The sequence below is a fragment of the Dryobates pubescens genome, chromosome 11, assembly GCF_014839835.1.
Source record: "Dryobates pubescens isolate bDryPub1 chromosome 11, bDryPub1.pri, whole genome shotgun sequence".
Classification (NCBI taxonomy): Eukaryota; Metazoa; Chordata; class Aves; order Piciformes; family Picidae; genus Dryobates; species Dryobates pubescens.
In genome coordinates this window covers 13111503-13123605 of record NC_071622.1, presented here as the reverse complement: position 1 = coordinate 13123605, position 12103 = coordinate 13111503, and the positions used below count along the sequence as shown (strand labels likewise).

Sequence of the window (12103 nt, the reverse complement as noted above, 5' to 3'; positions counted from 1 at the left end):
GCAGGGCAGCGACTGCAAACCCCATCACCGCAAGACCACGAGCCAAAGAGAGCGAGGGGCCCCCTGCGCGCCCTTTATATAGCGCCGTCGCCGATCACGTGATGGAGGCTCGGTGGGCGGGGCGAGGCCACCACCTTCTGGGCGGGGCAGCGGGGGGCCGTGGCAGAAGGCGTGAAGGGGGCGTACCGCGGGGGCGGGGGGAACGATGAGCGCCGCGGCCTCACGGGCGGGAATTTTCTTCCGGGGTGCGGCCCGCTCAGGGGGTTTCGCTTCCGGGACGGTGCTGCGGGCCCTTCCCACCCCCGCCAGGTAGGGACCGGCGCGGCGAGGGACCGGCGGGCCGGGCAGGGCGGGGCAGGGCGGGGCGGGGTGGGGCGGGGGGAGGCCCAGGACCGCCCCGCCCGTGAGGCGCCGTCACGCCCGCGGGGGCCGGCGCGGGGGGGCTGGGGAGCGCGGCCGCGCCCCGCTGCTGCCCCTCCTCCCTTCAGGGCCCCGTCGGATCCGCTACCCCAAACATCCGCGGGGTCTTCGCTGACTGGGCCCTTCCCTTCCCAGAGGCCCCGCGGCTCACCCTCGGTCTCGCCCTGTCCGTGGGAGGGGGAGCGGTGCGTTGTCAGCCCCACGGGCGGGACGGCGTGGGGCCGGTTTAGCCCTGGAGGTGAGGGAGGGGTGGGTCTGGGTCCGGCTTCTCCGCGGAACCCCGGGTCTGGGTCCTCAGGCGCCTTCCCTGCAGCTGTCAGGTCTAAAAACGATCCGTAACCACGTCGCAGCGGGAGCGGAGGCCTGGGGCCACCGCTTCCGAGCTGTGCAATAAAGCTACTTCGGACGTGGTTTAGCGGACAAGGTGGGTCTTTTCCAACCTTAATGAATCTGTTATTTGCTCTTTTAATTAAGGCAGGGAGGTATGAGAAAGACAGCACCTCCCATCCCGGTTTAGAACTGCTGTTCTTTGTGTTGAGGTCCCATTGTAATTTGAAAGTAGTCAAGTTGACCACTCTTGGTGAATCTCAGCCCTAAAAGCTGTGAGTTTTCAGTTCAGCCTCCTCTAAGCAGCTTGACAGCTTTCTGACAAAGGATATATTGAGTGATCATCATTGCTGCAGATGGCTGGTCTCAGCTCTTTACCAGAGTCTGATGGATTGAGGATTTCTGCTGCTTTCAGTAGTTGCCTCCCTAGGTGAAAGGCATCTTCTGAGATCAGCAAGTCCAAGTCTCAGCTGGTGACACTCACATTGTAATAAAACCAGAGATGAGTGTCTTGTTATGTTCTCTGTAAAGAGCTCTGTGCCGCAGATCATGCTCACCCTGCAGGTAAGGGCTGAGGTGATGAACCTGTGATCTAGAGCCAGGAAAGACAAACATTGAGATGTCTTTGCATTGCCAGATGAGGTATGTAAGCTTTTGGTAGACCCGTCACCCAGGAGGCCAGAAATTGCTTTCTGACAAGAATAGTCTGAACCAGAAAGATTGTTTCCCACTCACCAGCCTCTAATGAAGGTTGTCCCCAAAGTGCATCATGAATGTTGCTTCCTCACTGCTGAGGCAGATGAAGCTACATGTGTCCTCATCTGCTGTTATCAGCAAGACAGATTTTTCCCTGCCTTCAGAGATGAAACTTGCTGGTGGAGGATCTGGAGAACAGGTCTTGTGAGGAGCAGCTGAAGCAACTGGAGTTGTTTAGCCTGGAGAAAAAGAGGCTGAGGGGAGACTTTCTGGCTCTTTCCAATTCCCCAAAAGGAGGTTGGAGCTAGGTGGGTGTTGCTAGTGAGGCAGGTTGGTTGTGAGTGAGACAGGGCTGTTTCATCCCTGAGAAGATCCCTGTGTACCTTTGCTTTAATTGCTTTCCTTAAGAAAGACAGTGCTTATTTCTTGAGAAACTGGTGCTTTGGGATTTTTTGGGGTTACAAGCTCCCCACTCCTGTAAACATCTGCCCAGGCCCGTTGTGATTTTTGTGTGAGTGTTTCTGGTGGTGTAAGTGAGAAGGAGAACTCTGCATGTGTTACATGCTGCAGGGTTAGTGCCAGAGATAGCAGCCCCTAAGAGAGGAAATAACTTACTCAGGTTGGTTGTGCTTCCATTTTGTTATGTTAATGACCACCGTACAACACTAACACTGAGCAGACAGTGGGAAAACGATCCTTTTAATAAGATTCAGCCTTGCTCTTGGTTTGGGGTGGGACATCACAGCTAATCCTGCTGCTGTATCCTCCAGCAAAACAAAGAATGACAAAGCTTAACGCTCCTGATTGTGCTCAGGAGCATTTGTTTCCTCCTTGCTATGTTTTATTTTCTTCTCTTCTTTTTTTCCTCATAAAGGGGAAGGGGGCAAAAAGTTTTCAGATCTTCTTACTCCATCAGAAGAAAAAAGGAAACCAGCAAGCTATCACCCCCATTTCCTCCCCTTTGCATGTCACTAACATTACAGGTAAGACGTTGGAGTTTCTCTTTCACCTTCATTTGTGGCTTTGAAGTTCTGCCTCCAACGTGTTGACACGGACCTCTGTGCTGTAGTTCTCTGGGTTTTATGGGGTTTATTGCTTTCTTCTAAGGGTAGAGGGAGGAGGTAGGAAGCCATGGTGTTTTCTGCCTCCTGGTCTGCCCTAGCCTGGAAGCCAGCCAGCCAGTGATCTCTGCGCAGGACTGGAGAAGATTGACAGGCTGTGCTGCAGCTTCAGGTTTAATAACGTCTTTGGCCAAGTTTGCACAAAGTCTGCTCAGGCAGATGAACATGTGCTGTCCTGCATCCTTGAGAAATATCACAGGACCAAAGTCCTTTGAGGCCCACAGGCTCTCCTGTGTGCTGGTCACGTCCATTATGAGGTTTCCTGGAGTAGGCACTTTGAGCCTTGGTATTCCCAGCTTGCCTGAAATGGTTTTGGTATCTCCAGCATTCTGCTCAATCAACACTTCAGATGCCAGCCAGCTTGGATGCTGTTCATGCCATGAGTGGTCTTTAATAGACTTGTTTACTTTATTTACTTCCTTTTTTTTTTTCTTTTTGGGTGACTTTACATCTAAATTTGGATCATTCCAAGTTTTTGACCATATATGGTCAGGGTTCCTTTTCAAACTTTGCCAAAATGAAATGTGATGATTATAGGAAATGAATTATGGAAGGGAAAGTAGGAGAACTAGTTCTTTAATCCCTCTTGTTCCTGTGTTGTCTTTTGCCCTCTGCAGTATCTCAAGCTGCACCAGTGCCAGCTTCTTCTGCCAGGGAGTCACTCGTGCCCAGTGACTGGGCTGATAAGTTGCTGTTTAGAACCTGATTTTGCTCTTTTTCCTGCACTAACCTGTTAGATTATTTTCTGCCACATGTCAGAAGCACCACACAGGATGAATATCTTGCTGTTAATGACGTACTTAAGATGTCTTGAGGTCAAATGTGTATCAGGTCAGCTGTTGAAATGTCTCTCAGGATGATGTAGGTCCCAGTGTCTCTTTCCTTAAGAGACATTAGGAGACCTCCCTCTCTACAACTCCCTGAAAGGAGGTTGTAGTGAGGTAAGGGTCGGTCTCTTCTCCCTAGTGACAAGTGATAGAGCAAGAGGAAATGGCCTCAAGTTGCACCAGGGAAGGTTTAGGTTGGACATTAGAAGAAACTTCTTCACTGAAAGAGTTCTCAAACACTGGAACAGGCTCCCCAGGGAGGTGGTTGAATCCCCATCCCTGGAGGTTTTGAAAAGGCATGGAGGTGTGGTGCTGAGGGACATGGCTTAGCACCAGCCTTGGCAGAGTTAGAGAATAGACGGACTCAATTATCTTAAAAGTCTTTTCCAACTGAAACAATTCTATAATCGTGTGATTCCTGATCCCTGTTTTACACAGGAGGGATGACAATATTACTTTCCCCCTTTTAAAGTGCTTAGAAGGTACCAGTGCTAAGTATTTTAATCCATTATGCAACCAGTTGCCTATTTTTAGTACCTGAACCATTTTCAATGTTCTTTTTACAATGCAAATGTGCTTTTATTGAGTCTGACAGAAGGAACTGTTTGGAGCACTTAAGCCACAGGGGATGGGGATCTATGGGGGACTGGTTGAACTCTTGTGGAAGGTGGTGCGCAGCACAGAAATGTCAGACAGCTGCTGTGAGGTGCTTGTAAATTGAGTGGTGAGAAATTTCTCTCCAAACCCCAGTATTTTAAACTGCAAAAAAGTAGGTGAGAAGCATTTTAAATGCAAGTGATAGATGATCTCTGTTAACATTGGTGTTTTTCCTCCCATTTTCCAGTAGGGTTGTGTGCCTGCAACTGGGACAGCCATGGAGAAAAGTGGGAACATTCAGCTGGAGATTCCTGACTTCAGCAACTCTGTCCTGAGCCACCTAAACCAGTTACGTATGCAGGGTCGCCTGTGCGACATCGTGGTCAATGTGCAGGGGCAAGCTTTCCGCGCTCACAAGGTGGTGCTGGCTGCCAGCTCGCCCTACTTCCGTGACCACATGTCCTTGAACGAAATGAGCACCGTGTCCATTTCTGTCATCAAGAACCCTTCTGTTTTCGAGCAGCTCCTTTCCTTCTGCTACACCGGTCGGATATGTCTGCAGCTGGCTGACATCATCAGTTACCTAACGGCCGCCAGTTTCTTGCAGATGCAGCACATCATAGACAAATGCACACAGATTCTTGAGGGAATCCATTTCAAGATCAATGTGGCAGAGGTGGAAGCAGAATTGAGCCAGACCAGGACAAAGCATCAGGAGAGGCCACCTGAGTCTCACCGGGTGACGCCACCTCTAAACCGTTCTCTGAGCCCGCGTCACAACACCCCGAAGGGGAGTCGCCTGGGCCAGGTGAGCACAGTGCTGGACATTCGGGAGCTCAGCCCGCCTGAGGAGTCCACCAGCCCCCAGATAATTGAGCAGAGTTCAGATGTGGAAAGCAGGGAGCCCATACTACGGATTAACAGAGCAGGACAGTGGTACGTTGAGACAGGACTGGGAGACCGCGGGGGACGGAGTGACGACGACGTCCGGCTGATGGGAGGAGTGCGCATTAAAACGGAGAACCTGGAGGAGTGGCTCGGGGCAGAGCATCAGCCATCAGGAGAAGATGGGAGCAGCGCTGAGGAGGTCACTGCTATGGTGATAGACACCACAGGCCAGGGACCGATGTGCCAAGAGGCTTATGCATTAGGGTCCTCCGGGACCAAAGTGGTCAGGCCGACCAGCAGTGAGATTGACAGGTGAGTTTTCTCTAACTGAATGACTGACCTTGGGTGTAAGAGGAGATGGTGCAAGACTGTCACTTGGCTGGGTTGGTGGCTTTGGAAACTCTCCCCTTTCTATTTCCTGTGGCCATCTTAAGCGTGAGTGCTGAAGGATTTTTTTCCCTCCTCTAGGGAAGTGTGTCCAGTTAGGGTTACAGTATTTCAGCTGGGCAGTGGTCAGACCAGCATCTCCAAGTCCAGGCTACCTTGGGAAATTAATTATTAGCACTCAGAGATGCACAGGTTGGAATCTCTACCTCTTGGTGTTTCAGCTGAGGAGGGATTTCTATCTAAAGATGTTCAGTTCAGCTTCAGTAGATGCTGGGCTCAGCAGTGGAATTATCAAGGTCACAGGCGATACGTCTGAGGCAAAGTGTCATTGCAGTGGTGCCTTCTGTCCTGGAAATATGGGGGTTGTTCTGTCTGTGAAACAAGCTTGTCACCAGCTGTAGGTCAAGAGGAAATTCTCTTCCTGGTGGTCCAGGACAGTAGTGGGTGGCAGGTTTACATCTTCTGAAGCAGTTGGAGTGGGGAGCCCATGGGCCTCCGCTTTTGTTTTGATTTATGTGAAAGAGCAGAAAGCCTGTATGGAAAAGAGGTGGTGAAATCTGCCCTGTTTTGACTTTCCATCCATCTGCTTCCCCTCCGCTCCAGCATTTGTTTTCTCACCCTAGCTCAGGCCAGGGAACGGATCTGACAAAAGGCAGGGAGGGTTTGCGTTTGTGGGGTTTCCCTTCACATCTGCTTCTCTTCTAGCTGAATCCCCCTGGTCCCCTGGGGCAACTTCCCTGGAAGCAGTGGACATTCTGTCACATGTCAATTAATAAATCCATCAGTAGGCATGGTGTCAAGCTTGCCCTAGGGAGACCAATCCTTTCTGAGTTCCTTAACTCTTTTCCACAGATCAGCAAGCCTCCAGCTTCTCCTTTGGCAATGCACTCAGTACCCACCGCTTCCCACCTGGAATCCATCACATCACTTTGTTTTTACACTTAGCAGGGAGAGGAGGGGGAGGGCTGTAAATGCTCATAGTGAAATGGTTTCTTCTCCTGCTGTACAGTTCCAGAGTCACTGGGCCCCTATCTCTGTTAGCTCTGTGTTCCTGAGCTGGAAGCCAAATGACTCAGTTTTATTTTTCAGATGTTAAGACTGAAAGCACAGACCAGTATGACTTGGTTTTTCCTTTATACTTGCGCTGTCCCGCCTCCTGTGTTAGCTGGTGAGGATGAAGAGATGCTATACAGGTGCCTCTATTGCTCACCCGTTGTTCTAAACACCAGAGTGACCTGATGCCCATTAAAAACTCCGTTTACACTCTTCCCCCACCCCACAGATTTAGCCCTTCTGGCAGCATGGTTGCTGTGACTGAGCGGTACAGATCAAAAAGCGAGTCTCCCGGGCGGATGGATGAGCCCAAGCAGCCCAGTTCCCAGGTAGGCAGATCAAGAGCTTTGCAAGTAAATGTTGGCATTAAAGGTGAAGGGGACTGTGTTGTGCTGAAGTGCGTGACATTGTATCTTTGCAAGCAATACTGCCTGTGAAACAGGGACCTATTCCTGCTGCAAAGGGCTTAGTTGCTGACGCTGAGAATGTGTGCCATCAGTGTATGATTGCAAACTGAATTTGGCTGTCCTGTGGCATTTCATCCAGATACTTGGAAACCAGGAGGAGTTTCTCGCATTGTCTGAGGGCATAAATATCAACCCTCGTTCTGGGCAGGCCACCAACTCCTGAGGAGAAACTCCCTTTGCCTCCAGAGTCTGCCCTAAAACACTGTCAGCAAATGACTGAGCTGAGGGAGGAGGTGTTAGCTGGCTTCTGTGGAACAATGAGAGGTGACAACTGATCATTTCTATGCTAGTCCCAAAACGATTCCAAAAAGCCCCGCAGGCACTGCACCAGGATACCTTTAGGGTACAGTGTCAAAGGACTGTGGATTTGCAAAGAGGTCTGTTTCATCCCCAAGGGACTGTGTTGCATAGCAGAATTTGCAATGTAAACTAGCTCTGAAATCTCTGGTTTCCTGGGGTATGGGCACTGCTTTAGAATCGCAGAATCAGAATAATTTGGGTTGGAAAAGACCTTTAACATCATCCAGTCCAACCACTTTTTAACTGCCAAGCCTGGCGCTAAACCATGTCCCTCAGTACCACATCTCTGCCTCCAGGGATGGGGATTCAACCACCTACCTGGGGAGCCTGTTCCAGTGTTTGAGAACCCTTTTAGTGAAGAAGTTTCTTCTAATGTCTGACCTAAACCTTCCCTGGTGCAACTTGAGGCCATTTCCTCTCATGAATTTTGGAGCAGGAGGGAGAGATAGGCAGGAACACAGGAGGGCAATGGGCTATGGGGTGCAGCAGAGTGGGACATGATGGCAATACCTTTGCCTAATCATTTTGATGTGATTTTTTGGTGGCATGCAGTCAGTATCACAGGGCCACTGTAGTGCAAATGTTTCACCCCACACTGTGCAGAAGGGCTCTCGTGTGCCCGGTAGATAAGTAATGTGTTGGTTGGTAGTCAGATGACTTTGTTGGAGGCTGCTGAGGAGTTACCAGGCTGCTTTGTCCTTGAGAAAGACCAAGTAAAGCGAGGGAGAAAAAAACCCAAACATGATTGCTGTCTGCTGACCCTACTTCTATAAAACAAAAGATACCTTTTTGTTCTGATTTTGATGAAGCTTTGTTTTGTGTCCTCAGAATACATCTAGAATATTTCAGGGCAGAGTAACCCTCTAGGGGAGATGTGACACACAAAAGAAGTTTTAGTTCCATGTCCAAGAAAGCTGCTGTTAATTCTCCATCGTGAGGTGGCCTCAAGGGTAACACTGCAGGCTACTTTCTGCACAGGGATGTATCTTCACTCTCCGCTCCTCTGGTGTTGCCAAATCCTTGCTAAAATTAGTCTGCACATGATCCTTGCCCTGTGGCAGTTTTAGAGGGGAAAGAAAGTGCCTAGGTCTGTGCCTTTCTAGTCTTGTGCAGCTGAGCAGTGCTCATGCAGCTGCATACAATGGCACCAGGCACCGTGAAGCTGCTGCTCATGTGTGCACAGCCCTGGTTGCCAAGGGAGGGGCCCTGCTTCTGTTACACTGGTTGCTTGTCCGCGTTTGGCACTGTGGGGAAACAGCACAAGACTTGGGGGTGCAAATACTGCATCCTTCTGCACAGAGGGGTTCAGGAGACTGTCTGTACTTACTCTGGATAGGCTAGCTAGAAGTGTCTGTGCTAGAGCCAAAGCTTGCAGCTCAGGGTTACCTTTGGCGGTTTGTCTTCCCGGCTTCAGAAAATCAGGAGGAGCCAACTCATCCTTGCTGTGTGAGTGGGGCCAGGCATGCTGCAGAGCCTTCCCAGCAGCGCCGCGGGGCTGGGCTGGGCTGGGCTGGGCTGGGCTGGGCTGGAGAGCCATTTGGGAAAATGGGATTCATTACAACATGAATTCTGGGTGGCACCTGAGTAAATACCCTGTAAAATGACACCTGAAGAGTTTCAGATAGGATTTGTCGGTCATTCCACCTTTGTTTTACTGCGAGCTCGTCAACTGGCTTCTCTTTCTAACCTTGAGTAAGTGAAACAGAAGGTGGTATAAAGTATTTTAATCAAACTGGCTCAGGTTTGATTAAAAATAGCCTCTGTTGACACATTTGCTGCACCACTTGCTTGGTGGCTAAGCGTCCTCCTGCCAAGGCTTCCCATCCCCGGGTCTAGGGAATGACTTGGCAGAAGGGGCTGCCATAGCAGAGGTTTCTAATTGATTGCTCATTTGTCTTCAGCCTCAAGGCACCAGTTAAGCACTTAAATGTGTGCTTGAGGTTGCAGACATTAGCGCTGCCGATTTCGAGGTTTGGCACATGCCTCAGTGCTTTACTGGCTGGACTGGGGCCTGATCTGCTTTCCTGCAGTGTGTCTGAGGCTGTTGTGATTTTAGTGCTGCTTTGCTTCCTTCGCAGGGGGAGGAATCGGCCATGCTGGGAGTGAGCGGTTACGTGGAGTATCTGCGGGAGCAGGAGGTTTCGGAGCGCTGGTTCCGCTACAACCCGCGCCTCACTTGCATTTACTGTGCCAAATCCTTCAACCAGAAGGGCAGCCTGGACCGGCACATGCGCCTGCACATGGGCATCACGCCCTTCGTCTGCCGCATGTGTGGCAAGAAGTACACCCGCAAGGATCAGCTGGAGTACCATATCCGCAAGCACACGGGCAACAAGCCCTTCCACTGCCATGTCTGCGGCAAGAGCTTCCCTTTCCAGGCCATCCTCAACCAGCACTTTCGCAAGAACCACCCCGGCTGTATGCCTCTGGAGGGGCCCCACAGCATCTCCCCCGAGACCACCGTCACGTCTCGGGGGCAGGCAGAGGAGGAGTCTCCTCCGCAGGAGGAGGCCGCCGCTGTGGGCGAGACGGCACAGGGATCTGTGTCCACCACTGGGCCAGATTGAGACAGGGCTGCAGAGTCTGGGGAGAAAGGACCATCTTCCCGGTTCGGCTCTCAAGAGACAGCACCAACCTGGCAGGCTGGTACTGTAATTTGTGCAATGCCACCACTGGACAGAAAGAAGCTCCCAAGATGTTGCCAAAATAGAAGTATCTTTCTCTCTCTCTCTCAGTTTCTCTCACACACCCCCACACACACACGTAGAGTGTTAAACGTTTTTCTCCCTTACTCGTCCTCCTCAGGGAGAAAAACCAAACAACTGTGTCAATCAGCTTCTTATTCAGGGATCGACAGGATTTAACCTTTTTGTACCGTTCCGTAGCGATCTGGGACGAGCAGTCGTTTGTATTCCTCGATGGCGTTTTGGCCCTGCAGCCCTGCTGGGCCTGGCGTGCGGGGCTGCTCCTCGCTACATCTGCTGGTCCAGCTCCAGGGGAGAGCAGGGGTGAGGGGCCATTGCCTTCCTCTGTTCCCCAGGTAGCTGCCACCGTAAAAACAAACAGACTGTCCTGGTGGAACCTGCCTTGCCTGGGTGTATTTATCCCTGTCTTACTTTTGGGTGTGTCTCTTTTTACATTTTTACTTAAAACTGTTGGTTTAGGGCGTCTGGCTTGCCCCGTTCCAGGCGCGTGGCCTCAACGCCCCTCATTAAAAGCAGGCACGGCTATAAAGTGGTTGTTCTAGAGGTCAGCAAAATTTGAAGCACTTCAGCTACTCAGAAGTGAAATTTAGCAGCTGTGAGGTTTGCATTAGACCCTGATGCGTTGGGAGAAGGGTTGGAGAGGTCTTTTGGAGGAGGTTGTCCTTCACTGTCACTGATCCGGACAGTTCAGAGCACTCTGACGTCCTGCCCGTCAGGCTGCCGCGCTTCAGGTGTTGACGAGTGTTAGGAAGAGCTTTTCTGGACTGGCTGAATTGCAGAGTTAGAGGCTGGCTACCAAAGTCGTCCTTCACCCCTTCTCCCCGCCTCAACACGCACTTGATCTTTTATAACAGCAATATAGTAAAACTGAGAGGCTATCGTCCCAGCCCGGCAACCAGGGGTGGTTGCTTTTAAACGCGTTTCTACAAACAAGTTTGATAACCTTTTTTTATCAATGAAATGCAAAAAGAAAACCCTAACTTTTATTTCCTCGTAACAGTTCAGGAAACTGCCAAGTGAATGGTTCCTAGAGCAATCACAACTCTGTCCCCTTGCATGGACTTCAAGTTTTGTATTCTAAGCAGCTCTGATGTTTAGAGCAAGTCTAGCAAACCCCGAGAGACATGCCTGCATTGTGTTTTGTAGGTGTTTGCACGTGCTTACGTGTTTCCTAAATGGAAAAAGCATGGGACAGGTAGATAAGTGCAAATATCTTGACACCTTTTGAAGAAGTCTTCTAAAAAAAAATATGCAATACTTAAAGAGTTTTCTCTGGTTCTGATGCCGAGTTGTTCATGACGGAGGGAGGAAAACGAATGACAGGTTGCGCAGGTGGGGCTTGGGAGAGTTGAAAGAGTTCTCTTGGGGATGTGCAACATGTACGATAAGGAAGGGTGAAGTTCTGATCCTGAAGGTGATGGGAGGAACAAGGAGACAATGAAGGAGGAACACCCTTCGTCTTGCTTTGGCAAAGCAAGCTGGGCGAGCTGTTAGAGCGTGAAGAGAAAGTGTGTCCCACAGTCTGACTGCACAGCTGGGGGCACATGGAAACATCTCCAGGCCTCGCTTTCCACACCTCCAAGATGGGACTCGGGGTCATTTTCCTGCCCCTTCAGAGAAGAAAGGTGATGCATTCTTGCCTTGCTTTATATCTTTTTGGTAAGTGAAGAGTCTCACTGTTCCTCCCACATCCCTCTCGAAAAGCAGATGTGGCTCTAATGTTTTTTTGGGGGGAGGGGGAAGGGAGGGGCTTGGTGCCAGGATCCTTTGCAGGCGTTCTGAGCCGGGCACCTGCAGAGTAGAATTTCAATGACCATTTCAAACAGGAAAGCTGATATTTCACCTCCATTTTCCTTCTGTCCCTTCTTCCTCCTCTCCTGTCAAGTGTATCGTCACGCAGTGAATGATCTTTCTAAGCAGCCACCCGAGGGACCAGCCCCGTTGGCTTTCCTGCCAGAGGTCAAACAGGATTGTCTCTAAACAGTAAGGTTGCCTGAGAGCAGTTGCAGAAGATGAGGGCTAAGAGGGTGGCTAAGGTAGGTTTTGTTGCAATCGAGGTGCGGGGAGGAACAGAGGTGTGCAGAGTATGCTGCTTTAGTCATAGCTTTTGAAGTTACCAAAAAAAACCCAAATGAGAAAAAAATTCAAACCTTTGAAATCCTATCCTGTTCACCCTCGAGAGCATCACAAAGTTACTTTCAGTTGCTTAAAATATTTTTTTTTCCTTTGTTTAAGTGTTTTAAAATAGAACTTTTAAAAGAATACTACCAAACTATAAAAAACATAAAATTATTTATATACATATATTATATATA

The 12103-nt window shown here is 50.1% G+C and overlaps 1 protein-coding gene across 1 annotated transcript; it reads left to right on the top strand.

The window, feature by feature from the left end:
• Positions 1–4142: 4142 nt before the first annotated feature.
• Positions 4143–10040, top strand: ZBTB37 (zinc finger and BTB domain containing 37). The gene is made up of 3 exons (XM_009909132.2): positions 4143–5188; positions 6546–6645; positions 9162–10040. Exons 1-3 carry the CDS (start codon positions 4266–4268, stop codon positions 9648–9650), a joined length of 1512 nt encoding a protein of 503 aa, XP_009907434.1. The 5' UTR covers positions 4143–4265; the 3' UTR covers positions 9651–10040.
• The last annotated feature ends 2063 nt before the right edge of the window (positions 10041–12103 follow it).

Excerpts from the sequence above, each read along its gene's own strand:
- ZBTB37 (XM_009909132.2), top strand. The coding sequence starts at position 4,266 with ATGGAGAAAAGTGGGAACATTCAGCTGGAGATTCCTGACTTCAGCAAC. Across the intron at positions 5,189-6,545 it reads ACCAGCAGTGAGATTGACAG|ATTTAGCCCTTCTGGCAGCA; the intron begins GTGAGTTTTCTC and ends CCCACCCCACAG. Across the intron at positions 6,646-9,161 it reads CCAAGCAGCCCAGTTCCCAG|GGGGAGGAATCGGCCATGCT; the intron begins GTAGGCAGATCA and ends CTTCCTTCGCAG.